At 44.1% G+C, this 21,299-nt stretch overlaps 1 protein-coding gene across 3 annotated transcripts in view; it reads right to left on the bottom strand.

Annotated features, from left to right (window-relative positions):
• agap1 (ArfGAP with GTPase domain, ankyrin repeat and PH domain 1) overlaps positions 1-21,299 on the bottom strand; it is a 1,020,940-nt gene that overhangs the window by 380,032 nt on the left and 619,609 nt on the right. For all 3 annotated transcript variants that reach the window (XM_070876105.1, XM_070876104.1, XM_070876106.1), the window contains 3 exons: positions 10,652-10,779; positions 9,271-9,426; positions 5,252-5,344 (listed from right to left, as the gene is read on the bottom strand). In XM_070876105.1, coding sequence (XP_070732206.1) covers positions 5,252-5,344; positions 9,271-9,426; positions 10,652-10,779 — 377 coding nt within the window. The remainder of the gene's footprint in view (positions 1-5,251; positions 5,345-9,270; positions 9,427-10,651; positions 10,780-21,299) is intronic.

Below are 21,299 nucleotides of genomic sequence, written 5' to 3'. Positions count from 1 at the left end.
TTTCTTTAGTGTAAGTCCGTAATTGTGTCTCAATACGTTCTAAAGCTTTAAGTGGCCATAGCTTCTCAAATTGCTGAACGTCCATGAGTGACTGGCTGGCCCCAGTGTCCAGCTCCATGCGTACTGGGATACTGCTTAATAAAATCCTCATCATCATTGGTGGCGTTTTGGTGTATGAACTGTGAATATTCGCCATATGGACCCGCTGAACCTCGACGTTCATCGATTTGCCCCAAAAGTCATCCTGCCTCAAAGACCCTCTTCTGGTCCATCCGCCTCATATATTAGTCTGGTTGCAGACTTCCTGCACATTCGAGCTAAGTGGCCACTGAGATTGCAGTTCCTGCAGACAAACTGTTGAAATCTGCAAGATCTCGCTGAGTGTTTTCCTCCACACCTCCAGCAGGAGTTAAAGTTTCCATTGTTGTGAACAAAGGGACTATGGCCAAGCATTCCGCGCTGACTGTCCCTTTGACTGCTCTTAAGTACCCTATTAGTGGGTGTCAATGGCCCCATCCCTGGCCGCATTGTCCACTGTGATAGCGTGAATGTCCGTTCAGCCTGCCATTGTCTCTGTTGAAGTCCTACTCTGGAATCTATTGCTGCCTGGGGAGTGTCGGACTGCCCCTGCCTGCCTGCGGGGCTCTGAGTCGCATTGATTATGTTGACTCCCTGATCCATCGCCATGTTAGAGGCAGAATTGTGCGCGTATATTATTTTCGTCTCTTCCTCCCCCGCCATGAAAGTTTCAGCTATCGACGCCGCCGCTTCCAAGGTCAAATCCTTGGTCTCAATTAATTTGCAGAAAATTCCTGCATGACCGATGCCCTCGATAAAGAAGTCCCTTAGCATCTTCCCCCCTGCAGGCATCTGTGAACTTACAGAGGCCGGCCAAACGCCGGAGGTCCGCTACGAAGTTCGGTATGCTCTGTCCTTCATGACGTCGGTGGGTGTAGAATCTGTGTCGGGCCATGTGTGTATGCTACTCGCCGGTTTGAGGTGCTTCCCGATCAATTTGTTAAGTTCTTCAAAGGTTTTGTCCGCTGGCTTTTCGGGTGTTACTTAGTCCTTCATGAGCTTGGTCCGCAGCTGGTCAAAAGATGAGCCCTTCGCTTGTCGGCCGCTGCATCCCCCAGCCATTCTTTTGTAACGAAGCTTTGCTGAAGCCTCTCGACAAAATCGTCCCAGTCTTCCCCAACACAGTACCGTTCCTCTGTGCTACCGGTGGCCATTCTCATGGGTCGTGACTTCCCGTTTCTCATCGCCAATGTAAAGTCCTTACTCTACAGCATGAAACCACACGAGGCATATTCCAGGGACAAGGCCACTCTGTGATCTTAACTCTTTATTCACAGGACTCCAAAGACGATGACCCTGCGTGGGACCTCCCTTTTTATACCTGTGTGATCAGGTAAGGAGTGTCTCCCACAAGTTCACTCCCTGTGGTCAAGGTGTGCATCTAGGCTGAGTGTATAAAGTAATACAGTGGTGTTACATTGTGGTTACATACATGACAGATGTAAAAGATCCCATGGCACTATTTCGAAGAGCAGTGGAGTTCTGGCCAATATTTATCCCTCAATTCGTAACGTAACAAAACAAACAGATTATCTGGTCATCATCACGCTGCCGTTTGTGGGAGATTGCTGTCCCCAAACTGGCTGCCGCGTTTCCTGTATTACAACCGTGGCTACACTCCAAAAGTACTTCATTGGCTGCAAAGCGCTTTAAGACGTCCGATGGTCATGAAAGGCACTATATAAATCCAAGTCTTTCTTTTCTTTCTTATTGCTGGCCCTGACTATCCATTTTGTAACTCACTGGTCATCCCAAATCTCCTCTACAAAACCCACTTCCTGCTCATTGTTCTCCTTTCTTTAATTCATTATTTATTCCGATTCTCCTCGAGGTAACTCATTGTTTGCCCCCAAATCTCCTCTAACTACCTCACCGTTGGGTCCTCTACATTTGGACAGCATCTCAAAAATATACTCATCTCCCATTACCTTTAGCAAAACAGAAAGAAATTTCACCAAACCTAATTAAAGGGTCCCACCTCGCACCACGACCCAGTGTGACAGAGGCACTCGTAGGGAAGCAGGTTATAAATAGCCGTATACTGAGATCAATAGAATCCTACTTGGAAGCTCAGTGGTTTGATGTGAAAAGCGAGGACATTTTTGCCTTTGAGGAAGCCCTGGCCTTTGAGACTGCACGAGGATACTGTAAAAGCCGAGCACACTGCCAGCCTGAGCCTCACATGCACACACACACACACACACACAGCTGCGATCACATAAACAGATTTCCCATCTGCCATCAGCCATTTCCATGTCACCTTCTTTGAGCTCATTTGTACTTCATTAACTGCCATTGACTTAACAAGATTTATGCAAATGAGACCACAGGAACTTGCCAACTCCCACTGCAATCAAGTGATTATGTATGTACAATTCTCCCGCTATGAAAAATTAATAAATGACAAGCCCAGTCAAGACAAAGCAGAGACTCTGATGATTTTTTTTCTCCCTCTCCTTAGCTTTTAAAGCATTTGCACACTTCTTTAGAAAACATTAAGTTTGCTTTACATTGGAATTAATCAAAGTCTTATGCTAATTTTTTTGAAAGCAGCTCTTTCTGTTATTGAGATTAAATAAATACTTTAATTAATCAACATACCATATTAAACTGCAGAAATTTACAATTGAAATAATTAGATAAATAACTGCAATAAGGCGATATGACATGTTTCACATCTCAGCTCCTTGAATTCATACCGTAGAAATGGTGCACTAATTAGTTACCACAAAAATCAAAGCTGGCCAAAGTGTGGTGCTGGCCCAGTAATAGAACATAGATCACCACAATCCTGATAATCAACTGCAGACGATACCTTTGAAAAGCTGGGGTAACGATCGCCCCACCGTTACTGTCCGTGTGTGAAACTCAACACGGGACAAGGACCTGGAGCAATATTGCAACTAAAATATAGGATCGCAGGAAATTCAGATCATATATGGCATGCACACTATAAATAAGGAAGCATAGGCAAGGCTGTAATCTAATTCATGCTTACAATGGTGATTCTAAACCATCAGAGTTCACTGTCACAGTTATGTGATGTCACCTGAACCACTCACTCAATTAGATTCACTGGTATCCCTTATTCTATATAGAAATTATCTGTATTCTCAATTAGATTAAAACCTATCACTCACTCACAATTATCCATTATTTTATTTACATATTGGGCTCAATTTTCCCCAGGAGTCCTCCGTTTTTTGAGAGTAGGCTGCTTTTTCTGGCTTAACTTAAAAATCCCCAGTTTCCCCAATCAATTTGCACCAGCGTAACTCACTCAGTTATGTTTTGTTTAGGTTAGTGTTTTCTCTATCAAAAGGGGGTGTTACCAGCCACCTATGCCAGTTCTGGCCATTTAGGCAACTTTGGCCAGCTAATAGTTACTCCATTTCTACTTAGGCCAGCGTATTTGGCCACTTGAGAAAACCCTTGGAGAGTTAAAGAAATCTGCGCAGGCAAGCACATCGGAGGCCATTTGGCCTGGGATAGGGGCGGGAAACGGAGAGGACCTGCACCTGAACCAACCAAGCCTTAGGGAACAGACTTGCAAAACCATCCTTCCTTCACACAATTAAAATAAGAAGAAATAAAAAATTAAAGTCCTACCTTCAGCATCAAACTGCAATTCACCTTTCTGCACTCGGCCAGGGCTAGGGGCGGGAGAAGTCACCAGCAGGCAGGAGAACTCAGAGATCGCACTGGCAGGAGAAGTCACAGAACGCATGCAGGAGAATTCACCGGCAGGCAGGAGAACTCATAGGTTACCATGGCAGCGCGATCCTTTTGGCGCAGATCAAGGCTCCACCCCACTCGGGTTAGGCCATGCCAAAATGAAGGGGAAACTTACAACCCTTTTGTTTTGGCGTACTTGGGCCACAAAAAAATCGGGCGTAACTCTTCAAGTACGCCAAAAAATGCTTTGGGGAAAATTGAGCCCATTATCTGTATCCCTCAATTACATTCTTGCCTGAAACTCACTCCCTGTTATTCCATATATACATTAGCTGTACCCCTCAATTACCAACTTGTAAACCACACCCAATTTTCCCTCATTCTTTGAACCTCTCAATGAGATTTCATTCAATAACTCAGTCTGGGGGTCCGTTATTCTCTATTCAAACATCTGGAGTATGCCAGGATGCAGAAATGTAGTTTGGTTACTTTTGATGTAAATTTTCCAGCTGTCTCGTGTGGAGGATATGGTGAGGATATTGAGTTAACTATAAAAGTCAGTGACACCGGGAAATGTTTAAACATTAGCAGTTATTGACTTACCACTTTGAAAAAATCTAAAATTTAGATTCAAAGAAAAAAAGATTCTTGTTCTATGAATTTCAAAAACAAAACTCTCAGTGTGCTTTGTGCTTTATTCAGAGAAGAAACTCAGTGAGACTCCACATTCAAAGCCAACATAAGCCCAGAATGTCAAGGTTACATTGTTTAAGATAACATCCAACTTCATTTTAAAAAATAGGATTAAAAAGAGAGAAGATACGACTATCAAAATATCTTTCTTGCCTGATCGTATAGACAAGATTGACACAAAGGCCACACTCTCAGCTGTCAAAAGAATTCCCCCATCTCCCATATTAAAGCAAGCAAGTTAATGTGCACATTATTTGAGATGCTACTGAAGCCTCTTCATTAGAGATTTGCAAACAAGGGCAAATAGTCAGTGCACAGGCCATGGTTATCAGAACTAATTGCCTAAGCTTTGGGAGCGGAGAAAGTCATGTTCAAATGTCCTCCTGCATCGGCAAATCTTGTACAAGTCAAACAATGTACAAGATCACAAGAGTTCTGTACAGTGATCGGATTCAGACACTCGCCTGTTCAGTCCTAATCATGGCACTCCTACAAAGCTGGCCTTTGAAGCAGCCAAAGCTGGAAGCACTCCATATGCAGATAGGGCCTGCAGGTTGCAGTTAATTAGGCCCAGTTATTAAAACTTCCCACGGTGTCGTGAGCATCTTACTCTAATGATCTTACTTTAGCACGTTTAGGACCCAGCTAATTGATGTCAAGTGTGTGACTTCTATGTTAATGAAATGGAAAGCATCAAACAAACAAAGAGGGGAAAAACAAGAGGTATGTTACAGTGTCGAAACTACGGTGCTCCATGCCTCCAATTAAAAAGAGCAGTGGGGAGAATGAAATACCAGCAGCTTACCTGTTTAATTGGGATTGCTCGGCCGCTCCCAATACTGTCTGCTCTGGTGTCAAGATTTTTCTTCTCCTTGTCTAGATCACTTCCTTTTCGAGACTAGAAGACAGAAATTGACCGTTGTAACATAGCAGGGATTCAAACTTAAAAGACCGCTGGGAATATTGTACAGTGAAAGCTGAAGGCTGGAAATGTTATCTTCAAATACCACAAAATGTTAATGGCACTCTTATTGCATCATTACAACATTGAGCCACATAAGTGAGACATAGGACTTACAAGTCCTGTAAATAGTTTAACATTTACTGCTATCGCATTGCTAGCTCTTTCAGAGAACATCCAGCGCTACTTAGGCCGAGTAACCTTTCAACCCGTGCAAACTTCGAAAGCCAAGGAAATCAGGGTTATCACTGGGCGCATTTAACATGATACAGTTTCCACCGCGCACATCGGGAGTGTTTTCAGTGCTATTTTCCCGCGATATGCGGTCGAGGGCGTAACCAAGACCGTTGTTTTAAAGGGTACTTGACGTCTTCCAAAGGTAACGTTGGTCTCGGGCCAGCCTTCACTCAGTCGGCTGTGCCTGACCGACAGTTCTTTGTATAAGTGAAATGGGTTCATCATTCCTTTCACTAATGTATCCTGCAACTGACATCAACGCACAAGTTCTCAAGGTGCAGTCACCGCCACAGTGGAGGGATCATAAACTAATAGTTCCAGTATCTGCTTCAAGCTACGAATTTGTTTGTAATTACATTTTTACTTCAACTGGGGGTGGGGGGGAAAGAGACATGGGAGTAAGACCTAATTTTCCCTCTAATATAATTACATACCAGCGTAGTTTAGGCTACAACAGCTCACAAAATGAATTACCACTTATCATGTGTTAAACATAGCAAGAGTTTAAGCATGTTGTAATATGTTAGAACCAAAAAGTTAACATTGCGTGCTTGACTGCTTGAATTTCATTTGTCAAAGCCACGGTAGACATTAAATGTACATTTATATTTTTCTACAATCCATTCTTTTAAAGACACTTCAGCTATTTTCCAGATTCAGCAACCTCGGTCTCAGATGATGATATGCAGCAAATATTAATAAAATGGCCCTGTGGGAAATTGTTGATTGTTTTCTGCCGTTGGAGGGAGTGCTAACAATTATTACAGCTGAGTGAGGGCACCTAGCGGCAGAAATCCAGTACAGCAGCAGTATTACAAAGACACAATGTGGTATTAGTACAATAAGCAAAACCACCACGCGGATAGTGTAAATCCGAAATAAAAACAGAAAATGCTGGGAACACTCAGCAGGTCAGACATCTGTGAAGAAGGGAAAAATGTTAGGTTGACGTTTCATAGAATCATAGAAATTTACAGCATGGAAGGAGGCCATTCGGCCCACCGTGTCCACGCAGACCGACCAAGAGCTATCCAGCCTTATCCCACTTTCCAGCTCTTGGTCCGTGGCCTTGTCGGTTACAGCACTTTAAATGCACATCCAAGTATTTTTTAAATGTGGTGAGGGTTTCTGCCTCTACCACCCTTTCAGACAGTGAGTTCCAGACCCCCACAACCCTCTGAGTGAAGACATTTCCCCTCATATCCCCTCTGAACCTTCCCACAATTACTTTAAAAGGTCTATGTTTCAGGTCTGTGACCCTACAATTATTTATTTTTAACCTCGTCATTGTGCGTTGAAAGTGAGCAAATCAGAACGCAACTTCTGGCAAAGTTAGTCATGTATTCCCAAAGGTGTAGTCTGATTGAGATGGGTTAGGACAGCTCTGCCCCCAGGAACGCTCATTTTACCTGATCTTTATGATCACACTGATTCATGGGTATAGTTCCACAGGCACTGGCATATCTTCAGTACATTGCTCAAGTGATCCTTCTTTATGTGTTAGCTGAGGCAGTAAGTGTTAGGTCATTTCACCATGGAGACATTGTGACCAAGCCCCTTGCCTATCCAAAACAATGATCAGAAACGTACGCTTTCCAACAAGGGGCACTGGGCAGTAATCACAAGTGAGCACCCGTGCTGACAACTTCAGAAGAAAATTTACAGGTAGTCTGAAAGTAGTCATTTCAATGAAGCAGTGTGACAGACACATCCGATGACTTCTATCTCATCGCCATTCAATGAATAGGACATTCTCAGCTCCGCACAATAGCCCTTCAACTATTGAATTCTCTGGCAATAAAAATAATTAACAACCAAGAAAGAAACTAGGAAAAGTACTTCACAATGAAGCTACTTTCCTCCTATTACCCGCTCCTGTAACACAAGAACATAAGAATTAGGAGCAGGAGTAGGCCATTCGGCCTCTCAAGCATGCCCCACCATTCAATAAGATCATGGCTGATCTTATACCTCAACTCCACTTTCCTGTACTATCCCCATATCCTTTGATTCTCTAAATATCTAAAAATCTATCGATCTCTGTCTTGAATATACTCAAAGACTGAGCCTCAACAGCCTGCGTGGGTAGAGAATTCCAAAGATTAATCAACCTCTGAGTGAAGAAGTTTCTCCTCATCTCAGTCCTAAATGGCCGACCCATTCTGAGGCTGTGACCCCTGGTTGTAGACTCCCCAGCCAGAGGAAATATCCTCCCTGCATCTACCCTGTCAGAATTTTGTATGTTTCAATGAGATCACCTCCCATTCTTCGAAACTCTTGAGAATATAGGCCTTGTGTACTCAATATCTCTTTGTAGGACAATCCCCCCATCCCAGGAATCAGTCTGGTGAACCTTCGTTGCACTCCCTTTATGACAAATAGGTAAGGAGACCAAAACTGTACACAGTAGTCCAGGTGCGATCTCATCAGGGTCCTATATGATTGCAGTAAGATATATTACAATGATTTAGATGAAGGAATTGAATGTACTATCTCCAAGTTGGCAGATGACACTAAGCTGGGTGGCGGTGTGAGCTGTGAGGAGGATTCTAAGTGGTTGCAGGGTGACTTGGACAGGTTAGGTGAGTGGGCAAATGCATGGCAGATGCAGTATAATGTGGATAAATGTGAGGTTATCCACTTTGGTGGCAAAAACACAAAGGTAGAATATTATTTGAATGGCGGCAGATTAGGAAACGGAGAGGTGCAACAAGACCTGGGTGTCATGGTACATCAGTCATTGAAAGTTGGCATGCAGGTACAGCAAGCGGTGAAAAAGGCAAATGGCATGTTGGCCTTCATAGCTAGGGGATTTGAGTATAGGAGCAGGGACGTCTTACTGCAGTTGTACAGGGCCTTGGTGAGGCTATTGTGTTCAGTTTTGATCTCCTAATAAGAGGAAGGACTTTCTTGCTATTGAGGGAGTGCAGCGAAGGTTCACCAGACTGATTCCCGGGATGGCAGGACTGACATTGAGGAGAGACTGGATCGACTTCGCCTGTATTCACTGGAGTTTAGAAGGATGAGAGGGGATCTCATAGAAACATATAAAATTCTGACGGGACTGGACAGGTTATATGCAGGAAGAATGTTCCCGATGTTGGGGAAGTCCAGAACCAGGGGACACAGTCTAAGGATAAGGTGTAAGCCATTTAGGACTGAGATGAGGAGAAACTTCTTCACTCAGAGAGTTGTTAATCTGTGGAATTCTCTACTGCAGAGAGTTGTTGATGCCAGTCTGTTGGATATATTCAAGAGGGAGTTAGATGTGGCCCTTACGGTTAAAGGGATCAAGGGGTATGGAGAGAAAGCAGGAAAGGGGTACTGAGGTGAATGATCAGCCATGATCTTATTGAATGGTGGTGCAGGTTTGAAGGGCCGAATGGCCTACTCCTGCGCCTATTTTCTATGTTTCTATGTCTATGTTTCTATGTACTTATTCCTATACTCAAATCCTCTTGTAATAAAGGCCAACATACCATTTGCTTTCTTAATTGCTTGCTGTAACAGATAGGATGGCATTCTGTTCTTTGGTTACCTGGGTGCTATTTCAGCTTAGCAGTGTTAATTATTTACTCAAAGAATAGCAATGCTCCAGATCTTCACAGAACGAGGTGGATACTCACAGCAAATATATTAGAGCGTCGCTTGGATTGTTTTCGAACGGGAGTTGGAGTGTTGGCGGTTTGAGGGATGTCAATCCGAAGCTCCTTTTGACTTGTGCTGGGTGTGGAAGGGACGGAAGAGGAGTAATCGCTTAAACTCCCTCCACCGTTACTTGTCTACAACACAGAAGGAAAAAATTAAAGACAGGCATTAAGCTACCTTGTATAGTTAAACATGTATGCAGATTGTACCTTTGTCAGCTGTGGCTCAGTAATTTGCACCCTCGGTTGTGGGTTCAAATCCCACTCCAGAGAATTGAGCACAAAAATCCAAGCTGACACTCCCAGTGCAGTACTGAGGGAGTGCTGCACAGTCGGAGGTGCCGTCTTTTAGATGAGATGTTAAACCAAGGCCCCATCTACTCTCTCAGCTACCATCTTGCTGTTCCCAAAGTGGCTGCTGTGTTTCTTACACTACAAGAGTGACTATCCTTATAAAGAAAAAAGCACTTCATTGGTTGTAAAGCGCTTTGGGACGTCCTGGGATTGTGCAAGTTCCTCTTCTTCTACTATTAGACTGTAGAGGGCAACACAGCCAAGCCCATTCCTGTACTGACCAGACATCCACACACACGGCCTTCTCAGCATGGGTAATTGGACAGCATTTAGAAGTTGAAACCCTGAACAATCGGCTCTCCCTCCCTGAGAGGCAATGAACATGCCTGATGTATCCTCATTGCCATGCCAAATCAGTTAACTCAAAACAGAGCTGGGGTTGCACCTTGAACCTGCCTGTTGCATTCCTCAGTGCCACACTATGTAAGGTGGAACTTCCTACTGAGCCATCCTGGACACTCCAGGATTCAATCATCCAGTGTGTATCTTCTCACACCAAGTCCCGTCCACCCAGCTCCTCTGTGCACATTGACCTACAGTCGCTCCCGGTTGAGTAACATCTCAATTTTTAAATTCCCATCCTTGTTTTGAAATTCCTCCATTCTGGCCTCTTGTGCATTCCCGATTTTAACCGCACCATCACTGACGGCCGTGCCTTCAGCTGCCAAGGACCTGAGCTCTGGAATTCCTCCCTAAGCCGCTCTGCCTCACTACCTCTCTCTCCTCCTTTATGACACTTCTTAAAACATACCTCCATCTGCCCTAATATCTGTTTATGTGGCTTGGTGTCAAATTTTGTCTGATTAAGCTCCCGTGAAGTGCCGCGGGGATGTTTTACTATGTTAAAGGCGCTACATAAACGCAAGTTGTTGTTGTAGGTTCAAACCTTAGAAAGTATGCTGGCTCAGATAGGATGGGAGCACGTGCCTCATCCTCCAGCCCACTGTATGTTCGTTTCTTTCGACATATTTCCGCTCCTCACCTGAACCTGCTCTCAACCACGTACCTGACTGATGTGAACAGCAGAGACTGGTGCAGAGCACACCGATGAGTGGCTCGGGGAATTGGGCAGCGATTTGCAGGGTCCGATAGAGAGCTGTTGCTTCTTCCGCGTGGCCACGATCTTTTGGGCAACTGTTAAGACAAGGAAGGAAGAAGAAAAACAAATCAGTGTTAAGCTGCAGCATTTCAACGGTCTTTCCGGCCTCTCTATCTTGAGCACTTTATAGAGTCTGACACGCCAGTGCAGTACAGAGGGAGCACTGTTGGAGGTGTCGTCTTTCGGATGAGACATTAAACTGCCCTCCCAAGTGGAAGTAAGATATCCTACAGGACTGTTCAAAGAAGAGCAGGGGACTTCTCCTCAGTGTCCTGGTCAACATTTATCTCTCAACCCACATCACGAAAAACAAATGATCTGGTCATTATCATATTGCTGTTTGTGGGAGCTTACTGCGTGTAAATTGTCTGCCGCGTTCCCTATATTACAACAGTGACTACACTTGAAAATCATTTTTTTTTTAATTCATTGAACATGGACATAGTTGGCAAGGCTGCCTATCCCCAATTGCCCTCGAGAAGGTGGTTGTGAGCCATCTTCTTGAATACAACTGAGTGGTTTGCTCGGCCATTCAGAGGGCAGTTAAGAATCAACCACAATGCTGTGGATCTGGAGTCATATATAGGACAGACTGGATCTGGTCATTAGTGAATGTTCACAGGGTTTTTACGATAATTCAGTAGTTTCATGTAGCATTAGTGATACTAGCTTTTTTATTCCAGATTTATTTAATTGAATTTAAACGCATGTCTTCAGATCATTCGTCGAGCCCTCTGAATTACTAGTCCAGTAACATAACCACTATGCTACCATTCCAGCTGAAAATAAGACACTGGACCCTGAATTAAACTGATGCTTTGCCCCACTGCTGTACTGAGGTCAGATCTAAAGTATGTTTATATATAATTCAAGGATAATGAAATACACAGAAACAAAGTATTCCCTAAGTGTTTTGTAGGCCTGCATTTAAATATGTGCAGCAGTATCTGGACCTTCCAGAGGCTTGTATTGAGGACAAGAAAAAACAGTTTATACTTCGGTCTGGTAATTTAGAGTGGCTATTACACTGCTTTAATTAGTTAAAATGTTGATTACTCTACAGTGCCTGATTCTCACACAACCAAGGGGAAAGTGAAAGAAAATAAAATGACAAAGAATACACATGCGATAATTAACAGAGAGTGAAACCAGGGGTCAGGCTGCAGCAGTCATTTGCGAAATATAAAGATATTCAACAGTGTTCTGATTGGGGAAAAACAAATCAATCAGCCAAGGTTCCCGCTCACTACCCAGTGACCCTTCTGGGAAATGTGCAGTTTTAATTCATTCACGGGATGTGGCCGTCGCTGGCAAGGCCGGCATTTAATGCCTATCCCTAGTTGCCCTTGAGATGGTGAGCCTTCTTCTTAAACAACTTCAGTCCGTGTAATGAAGGTGCTCCCAGGATGCTGTTAGGAGAGAGTTCCAGAACTATGACACAGCGACGAGGAAGGAACGGTGCTATATGCCCAAGTTGGGATGGTGTGTGACTTGGAGGATAACTTGGAGGTGGTCCACAGGTTGCCTTTGTCCTTCTAGGTGGTGGGGATCGCGGGTTTGGGAGGTGCTGTCAAATGTGTATTTGGATGAGGCGAGGTCATATAGCTTGATTACTGCTTTGTGCCCACACATGAGGAATGACTTGGGTAAGTGGGTTAACTGCACCTCTAGACCTGTGACCCAGTAAGAGTCAGTCCTTTCAGAGGAAGAAAGGAGAAAATTGGGGGATGAAAGCCAAAACATATTTTAAAAATAGGAAATGTACAGGATTCTAGAGAGGGCAAACAGTAAAAGGTGAGGCTGCTTTAAGCTACTTAACATTAGAATTAGGAACAGGAGTAGGCGATACAGCCCCTGAAGCCTGTTCTGTCATTCAATACGATTATGGCTGATCTTCTACATCAACTCCACTTTCCCACCCTATCCCCATATCCTTTGATTTCCAAAAAACTATTCGAGGGCAATTAGGGTGGACAATAAATACTGGCCTTGCCTGCGACACACACATCCCATGAATGAATAAAAAAAATATTAGCATGTATTGAGGATTAATTAACTATCCCCAATCCCATGAGTTCTAATCTTGTGTAACAATCTCTTGTGTGGTACCTTATCGAATGCCTTCTGAAAATCCAAATATACTACATCCACTGGTTTCCCCTTATCTACCCTGTTAACTACACCCTCAAAAAATTCAAATAGATTTGTCAAACTCGATTTCCCCTTCATCAAATCGTATTGACTCTGCCTAATCACAGTGATTTTCTAAGTGCCATGATAATAGATTCTAGCATTTTCTTTACTATTGATGTCAGGCTTACTGACCTTTAATTCCCCGTTTTCTCTCTCCCTTCTTTCTTAAAATTCTGATGGGTTTAGACAGGTTAGATGCAGGAAGAATGTTCCCAATGTTGGGGAAGTCCAGAACCAGGGGTCACAGTCTAAGGATAAGGGGTAAGCCATTTAGGACTGAGATGAGGAGAAACTTCTTCACCCAGAGAGTGGTGAACCTGTGGAATTCTCTACCACAGGAAGTTGTTGAGGCCAATTCACTAAATATATTCAAAAAGGAGTTAGATGAGGTCCTTACTACTAGGGGGATCAGTGGGTATGGCGAGAAAGCAGGAATGGGGTACTGAAGTTGTATGTTCAGCCATGAACTAATTGAATGGCGGTGCAGGCTCGAAAGGCCGAATGGCCTACTCCTGCACCTATTTTCTATGAACAGCGGGTTTATATTTGCTACTTTCTAATTCACGGGGATCGTTCTAGAATCTAGTGAATTTTGGGAGGTTAAAACCAATGCATCCAACTATCTCTGAAGCCAGCTCTTTTAAAACCCGAGGATGTATGCCATTAGGTCCAAGGGATTTGTCAGCTTTTAGATCCATTAATTTCTCCAGTTCTTTTTCTTTACTGGTACTAGTTACTTTAAATTCCTCACTCTCCTTAGACCCTTGGTTTCCCACAATTTCCGGTATGTTCTGTATGTCTTCTATTGTGAAGAAAGACACAAAATAATTGCTCAACATCTCTGCCATTTCCTTATGGCTGTGTTTATTTGCACCACAAGTGGCCTGGACCAGATTTCTTGAACCATACTTCAATAAGTGATGGGGAAAAAGGGTCATTGTGTCCCTCACCCGTTTTCTTCATTAAATCCTGTCATTTCCTTGCACTTTCCATTTCAGAATTTCATTCTCTTGGCCCTGTTGCAATTTATCGCCTCCTGTATAATGCTGTTCATTGATTCGGTGGGTCATCTCTGCAACAGGACGAACTATCTACTGCATTTCCAGAACTCACTAATAATGTCAACATGGAGCAGATTAACCAGAGACATAAGTGCTCAGTTACTGTGCAGCTAAGCTGTGGACTGTAAGTTGGTACCATCTCCCAACCATACACCTGCAAAAGGTCTGGTATAGGCCTCCAAAACAATGGGCTCAATTTTCCCCAATGCCGTTTTTTGGCATATTGCAAGAGATACGCCCATTTTTTTTGGCCCTGACTACTCCAAAAAAATAACTAGCATGTTTCCCCGTTCTATTTTTTGAAATTGGCACCACGCAGCCTGTCCTTTACCTAAGGTGGGGGTGGGTGCAGCCTAATGTCTATGCCGAAAAAACGATGTTCTCTCCCTTTCTGCGCTTGCGCGAAATAAAAGGACGTTTTTGACGTGACTGCTATGGACGCGCATGCCCAGTACAGCTCCTGGTCTGCATTCGGCCATTTTTAAAGAGCCAGTGTATTCGAGATCTTTAATTCTCATTGGAAAAATCGGAGCTGCAATACAAGATGCAACATGACACAAGGACCAAGAATTTCTTACAGGATCAAGTGGAGGCACTAGTTACTGTAATTGAGGCCAAATGGCACGAGCTGGACACCAGCAGAGGCCATATAAAAATTTCACCAAAAGAAATGAAGAAACGCTGGAACCAAGTTGCAGAAGATTACTGTGCAATGGTGACCACCACGAGGTCCGGAGGCCAGTGCAAAAGAAGTGGCAGGACCTTGGTCAAGTAGTTAGTGTAAGTAATATTTTCATTTATTCATTGAAATTACAATTGTAAATGTAACCAGCTGTATATGTCCCACCCAGCGGAAAGACACCCTCTCTAAAAAGTTGTATTTTCATCTTTGCAGAGGAAGGTGGCACACAACAAAAGGGAAAGAACTCGAACAGGAGGAGGCCCGGCAAATCTGCACCCACTGACACCCTTGGAAGAGAGGCTCGCTGCTTTGATGGGTCCTGCCTGGAGAAAAGCAATCACCACTGCACAAGCTGGGCCCACACTCGAGGGAGAGGGTAAGTCCTGCAAATTCCAGAGTCTGGTTTTGCCAAATGTTCAGTACTGCACGAGCTAGCCATGCTTCGGTTCACGGGGATGTCTCCGTCAGCTACGCTTCGGTTGATGCAATGTGCTATCATTCATCGTGGTCCTTCAAAATGAGCCTGCTGCCTGCACTGTGTGAGCCTACTCATGTCACCCTGCCCCCTCCCCCGCCGCTAACCATTTGTCTATTCTGTTATATTTTGCAGAACTTGAGGCCAACCCTGACGAGGCTGAAGCCAATGGAGAAGATTATTCAGACGCGGACGAGACATGGATTCCAATCCCACCTTCCAGACCAAGAGCATGGGGGTAAGGGGGAGAGGGAGGTGATGGACAAAGCCCACACTGTTGTACTCACTCTGGAGGAGGTGCAGATGCCGCCCATTGAGGTGCCTTTCCTGAGTGGTATGAGTGTTGGGACATTCCATGGTTTCTCACAGTCCAAGGCTGCGGGTCCCAGTGGGATGCAGTGAGGCACACCCAGAGTTCGACAGAGCTCTCCTGAGGTGCAGGATTCTAACAGATGTGGTTCAGATGATGGCAATGAGTGCACTGACCTTACGCGATCACTCCTGGACAGCATCAGTGGGGTGGGTGATGAGGTAGCGGGACTGTCGAGAGAAAGAACAACACTCTCACGAGAAATAGGAACACTGTCCAGGCACATGAGGGAGGGACTGTCTCAGGCAGCTGATGCGCGGTCAGTGAACATGAGGGAGGAAATGTTGCAGGTAATTGAAACACTGTCGGTCAACATGAAGGAGGGAATGTCGCAGGTAGCTGATACACCGTCGACGAACATGATGGAGGGAGTGTTGGAGGTAGTTGAGACACTGTCAGGGCACACGTGGGAGGGAATGTCGAAGTTAGCTGCTGCAATAAGGGAACATGCCCAGACCCCACGCCCATTGACAGAATCAACTGCCACTCCCACTCCAATTCCCAGACCAGCCTCTGAAGGGGCCCAAGCCGGGCCTTCCACATTACCGCCTGCCCCCAGCAAGAAGTTCGCATTACCCGAAACATTCGAAAGAATAAGCTTGGGACCAACCCGAGAAACGCTGCGCCATCACCTGCGGGCAGGGGTGGAATCAACAAGACCAAGCGCACCGGGCGGTCTTAGAATAAGCTGGAGGAGAGATGGATGCAGCCTTTCTTTGCTGCTGCTGTTTTTGTTTTATTGTTGTTATTGTTCTCAAATTGAAAGTTTTTTGTAAATTATGTAAATTTAAAAGTTTAAAAGTTTTTTTTAAGTGATCTTAAAAGTTTTTAACTGATCTTAACTCAAAACTTTAAAGTTTGATACAAGAATATTTTTATTAGTTAAGTACAAACAAGTGTTTGTTAAACTTTTGAATAAAATATATTTTAAATTATAACTGAATCATTTCCATTATTTGTTCCATTATTAACACAACTTTTTGAAGTAAAGAAGAATCATTTCCATTATTTGTTCCATTAACACAACACAACATTACAGAACAGGTACAAACAGTAATCATGGTCCATTTGGAATAGTTGCCGCTGAGCCTTCAGGCAGCAAAGCATTCACAGATGAGCTGCTGGAGCAAGGCTCGAACAATCAATGAAGGGACACGACAGCCCGCCCTCCTCTGCCGTCGTGCTCTGGGTTCAGGTAAGTTGCATGGCTTCCTCGTTCTCGTCATCTGCATCTTCCTCCTCATCATCAGCCACTCTCAGCTCAGGTGGGCCTTCTACTATGAGCTGCTGCTGCCTCATGATGGCTAAGTTATGCAGCATACAGCACACAACAGTGAACTGACTGACAACCTCAGGGGAATATTGCAAGTAACCTCCGGAATGGTCCAGGCATCGGAAACGCTGTTTCAAGATGCCAATGGTCCTCTCTATGGGGACAAGTTTCGGCCTGAGTTGCTCCTGTTTTTTTGGAGCAACTGGTTTAGAATGGAGTATTTTAGAAATTTGAATTCTCAGCATTTAGTTTGCTCCAGTTCTAGTCAGTTAGAACAGTTTCATTTTGGAACAGAATTTTTTTTTCAAAAGGGGACTTGTCCGGCCACTTACGCCTGTTTTCAAAGTTTAGGCAGTGAAACATACTCCAAACTAACTTAGAATGGAGTAAGTGAAGATTTTTGTACGATCGAAAAAACCTTGTCTACACTTTAGAAAATCAGGCGTAGGTTACAAATTAGGCGTCGGGAATGGGGGGGGGGGGGGGTGGAGTTTAAAGGGAAGTTTACAAACATTAAACACTTTAGTTTTACAAATAAAGAACCATCATCAATAATAAATGATAAATACATCAATAAATCAATCAAAAAAAATAATTAAAAATTTTAAAAAATTTAAAATTCAATAAATAAAACATTTTCTACTTACCGACTGCAGCACCGGGAGTCCTCCAACAGCGTGCTGGGATGCCCCCCCCCCCCCCCAGTGTGTCTCTGTCAGTGTCTCTATCTCTCTGTGTGTGTGTGTGTCTCTCACTCACTGTCTGTCAGTGTCTGTGTTTCTGACAGCGAGGTGCTCGCAAGGCGATGTGGGTACAATCAATGCAGCCCTGTACCTTTGGGAAGCCAGCAATCCTGGAGAAGCCCACAGCCCTTCACGCATTGCCTGGGCGGTCGGGAACTTTATGTAGGATTCCTCCGGGCATATGCAGATATGTGTTGCGTGTTGAGAAATGGCGCACACATCCCCAGTTGTGGCCTGGAATGATCCAGATGCATAGAATGAAAGTGCAGCTGTAACCTTCACTTCAACTGACAAAGCCGTCCTCATGACACTTCTAGGTTGCAGGTCTGCTTTTACAAAGTCAGAGTCTCGGTTACGAATTATTTGCGGAAATGCAGCTTCCTCACATTGTCTTCATCACTCAGGTGCAAGTATGAACACCTGTCTCGATATACCCAATGTGGGTAAGACTCTCTGCCCATCATCTTACGTGCTCTGAGGACCCTCACGAAATGAGGTTGAATCAATCACCTCCTCCGCACCACCATGCAGAAGGCTTGCATAAGGTGTGGCATTGTCAGAATTGCCCCCATGATTAAATTGTACCTTTGCAAGCAGCTCAAAAGAGGACAAACTTCTCTGCTCTCTCTCTCTCCCCAAAGTCGACGCCCTAGTGTCGCCCAGACCCAGGTCTGCGCATGCGCAATAGGCTTGCTTAGAACGGGAAGCTAGGCATTCAAATGAGGACATTTGGGGCAGCGAAGTTCTAATGCAATTCTTGAATTTTAGATTTTTTTCAAAGCACCACCCCATCACTGACCCAACATTTCCCCACCGGGCTCGATGGTCGGCCGGCAGAATCGTTCCCTCACCCAGACACAGAGGCTCAGCAAACACACCTCCTCCCCCCATCCCACTGGGCTCGAGGGTCGGCCGGCAGAATCACTCCCTCACCCAGACACAGAGGCTCAGCAAACACACCTCCTCCCCCCATACCACCGGGCTTCTTTTGAAGCCGAGCCCGAGCCCGTGTCCAGGCGAGGGACCAATTCTGCCGGCCGGCTCTCCGACCCTCGAGCCCGGTTTGAAGGCGTTCGGTGCTGGCGTGGCACTTTGAAAAAAATGCTAAATTAAAGAATTGCATTAGACTTCCATTTTCTGCGTTTTAAGTTTGAAAAAAATTAAGGTTCATGATGCATATTTAATGTGTTCTTGACTCCCTCCAAAACATCGCATAAAAACAATGGCGTCTTTCTGCACCAATTTTTTTAAGTGCGCTGGTTTTTCTTAAGTGCCCAGAAGGTTTTTTGGGAGTGGTCATATATGCTGTCCTCGGAAAAATGTAAGTTTGCCAAACTTGCATAAATGGGAAAAACTGGCGCAGACATCGGGTTACTTTGACGCAAAAAAAAAACGAACCAAAAAAAATCATAACTGAGTTACGTTGGCGCACCATCTTTGGGGAAACTTGGATATTTTAATTTAGGTCGTGCGCCAAAAAAAACAGTGCAGATAACTGGGGAAAATTCAGCCTATTTAGTGTTGAATTCCAACTCAAAAAGGTCACATTTTCTTTAAGGTGATAGAGCATCTCCATAACCTCCTCCAGCCCTCTGAGATTTCTGCATTCCTCCAACTCTGGTTTCTTGAGCATCCCTGATTTTCATTGCACCATTGGTGGCTGTGTCTTCAGCTTTCTAGGCCTTAAGCTCTGGAATTCCCTCTGCATACCTCTTTGCCTTTCAACCTCTCTCTCCTCCTTTAAAACGCTCCTTAAAACCTACCTCTTTGATCAAGCTTATGGTCGCCTGTTCCAATATCTCCTGTGTGGCTCGATGTCAGATTTTTGTCTGATTACCGTCTTGTGAAGTGCTTTAGGACATTTTACTATGTTATAGGTGCTATATAAATGCAAGTTGTTGTTGAGTATTTCTGGAGATCATATTTGCCCTTCATAGGGATGAAAGAACCACTGGTTCCAATTACACAGGTTAGCCATTAATATCCCATAAGTTAATTGTTTTTTTATTAATGTAGTACACTTTCTATTTCGGTAGATGGTCATTCCTGTGCCATGCAACAATTTTCAGACTCTCCCAATCCTAATCTTGACCTGAGCACTAGGACGAAACAACCACATGCAGTGGGTGACTGATTTTTGATTTCTCGCTCATTTAGTGGAGGAGCCTAATCCCTATCTGCAGCCCCAGCAGTAAAGCTCAGGTCATGAATTTGATGCGTAGGAAAATGGCAGGACCAATCCATGCCCCATCACTCCATGGTTCACAGCGTGTTGGACCACCTAGAAATAGCTCCATCATGCTGCCAACAATTAAGACAACATTTGTACCAAACACTGGAGCTTGTAAAACACTAGTTCACCATATTCATTACGGGGCACGGTAACAGATGTGTCATTTCCCCCTGCAGGGCCAACATCTGGTTAAGTGCTGGATTTATAGAATCAAAAAGCCAATTTTGATTTCCTTTGAGTTCAAATGTTGTCACAGTTCAAACAGAATTTAAAAACAAAATTATTAAAGTATATTTAGAAAGGGCTTTTGCGGGGGCAGGGGGGGGGGGGAGGAGTAGAAATGGAAGAGTTGGAAGAAACGGAAAGAGAATCGGGAGAAACTGGGAGAGAGTAGGGGAGAAACTGGGAGCGAGAAAGGGAGAAACTGGGAGCGAGTAAGGGAGAAATTGGGAAACAGTTGAGAGAAATGGTCATGCGGAACTTTCTACGTTGAGTTGCTAGGTCCCCTACACTTCAGAGGTACCTTGCCAATCTCAAACTGGGAGTTTTGTAGGACCACCATAAATCAAGCAACAAACTGAGCTATGGCACCACAGTAGCCCATCTTGTTTCAGAACAGATTTACATTTCTGTTTTCATGAAAACCTTCACACTGAATTGCAAGCTAAAAAGTTTCAATTTAAATTTACTGGAGCTCTTCCAAGTTTACCAAGGCAGAGCTGTGCAAATTAATTAGTCCCACCATCATTCAGACCATTGATTAGAGCTCAAGTATCACTTATTTATTGATTACACATGATTCTCAAGAGAAAGTTAAAAGAAAACCCGTCACAAAAGGGAACAGCGAAAAAAAACGGACAGGAGCAGAAAAGTTTGTGACTTATACTTTTTCCAGAATAGCTGTTATTGACACCTACATTTCTGTCATATTCAATGCCAGAGTTTATGTGCTTTCAATAAACAAACACTATATTACAGCAATTTGCATAGCTATCACCGCCATAACTGGGTAGATTCTGACAGAAAGCCACATTCCTGACATTTATTGCTGACTATGCACTGTGTAATTTCAGTCATGTTTCCTTTACTTTTATTTAATTGGAGGAACTTCCCCATGTGCTGTTATTGCTGTAATTTCCCCAGAACTGCATCCACTTAAGTCAGGATCCAATAACTACTGCTCGCAGATTACCCACAGGAATGTTTTGCCTTCAGGAAGGATTCCATCTGGTGGCCACACCCACTCACTGCAATCTATTGCACTTATTTTTCCATTTGCTTATTGCTGCCAGTGAGCTGGCTCTGTGAAAGTACCACATAATCACAGGCCAGATGGATTAGAATCCAATTTTCTTGCCTGCCGTTCATCAGAGATCATTGGTCTGTCTTAATTTTAAGTAGTACCTTCTTTGGCTGGTAATAGGGTGAAACAGCAGAGATGAAAGTAGGCCGGAAACTTTTGGAGTAATGCTCCAGAGCATTTGGGCCCACTCGAACACTTGCTACCTTCCCACTTTCAATGACA

This window comes from Pristiophorus japonicus, chromosome 3 (assembly GCF_044704955.1).
Source record: "Pristiophorus japonicus isolate sPriJap1 chromosome 3, sPriJap1.hap1, whole genome shotgun sequence".
NCBI classification, from domain to species: Eukaryota; Metazoa; Chordata; class Chondrichthyes; family Pristiophoridae; genus Pristiophorus; species Pristiophorus japonicus.
This window is presented reverse-complemented; position numbering and strand designations above follow the sequence as displayed.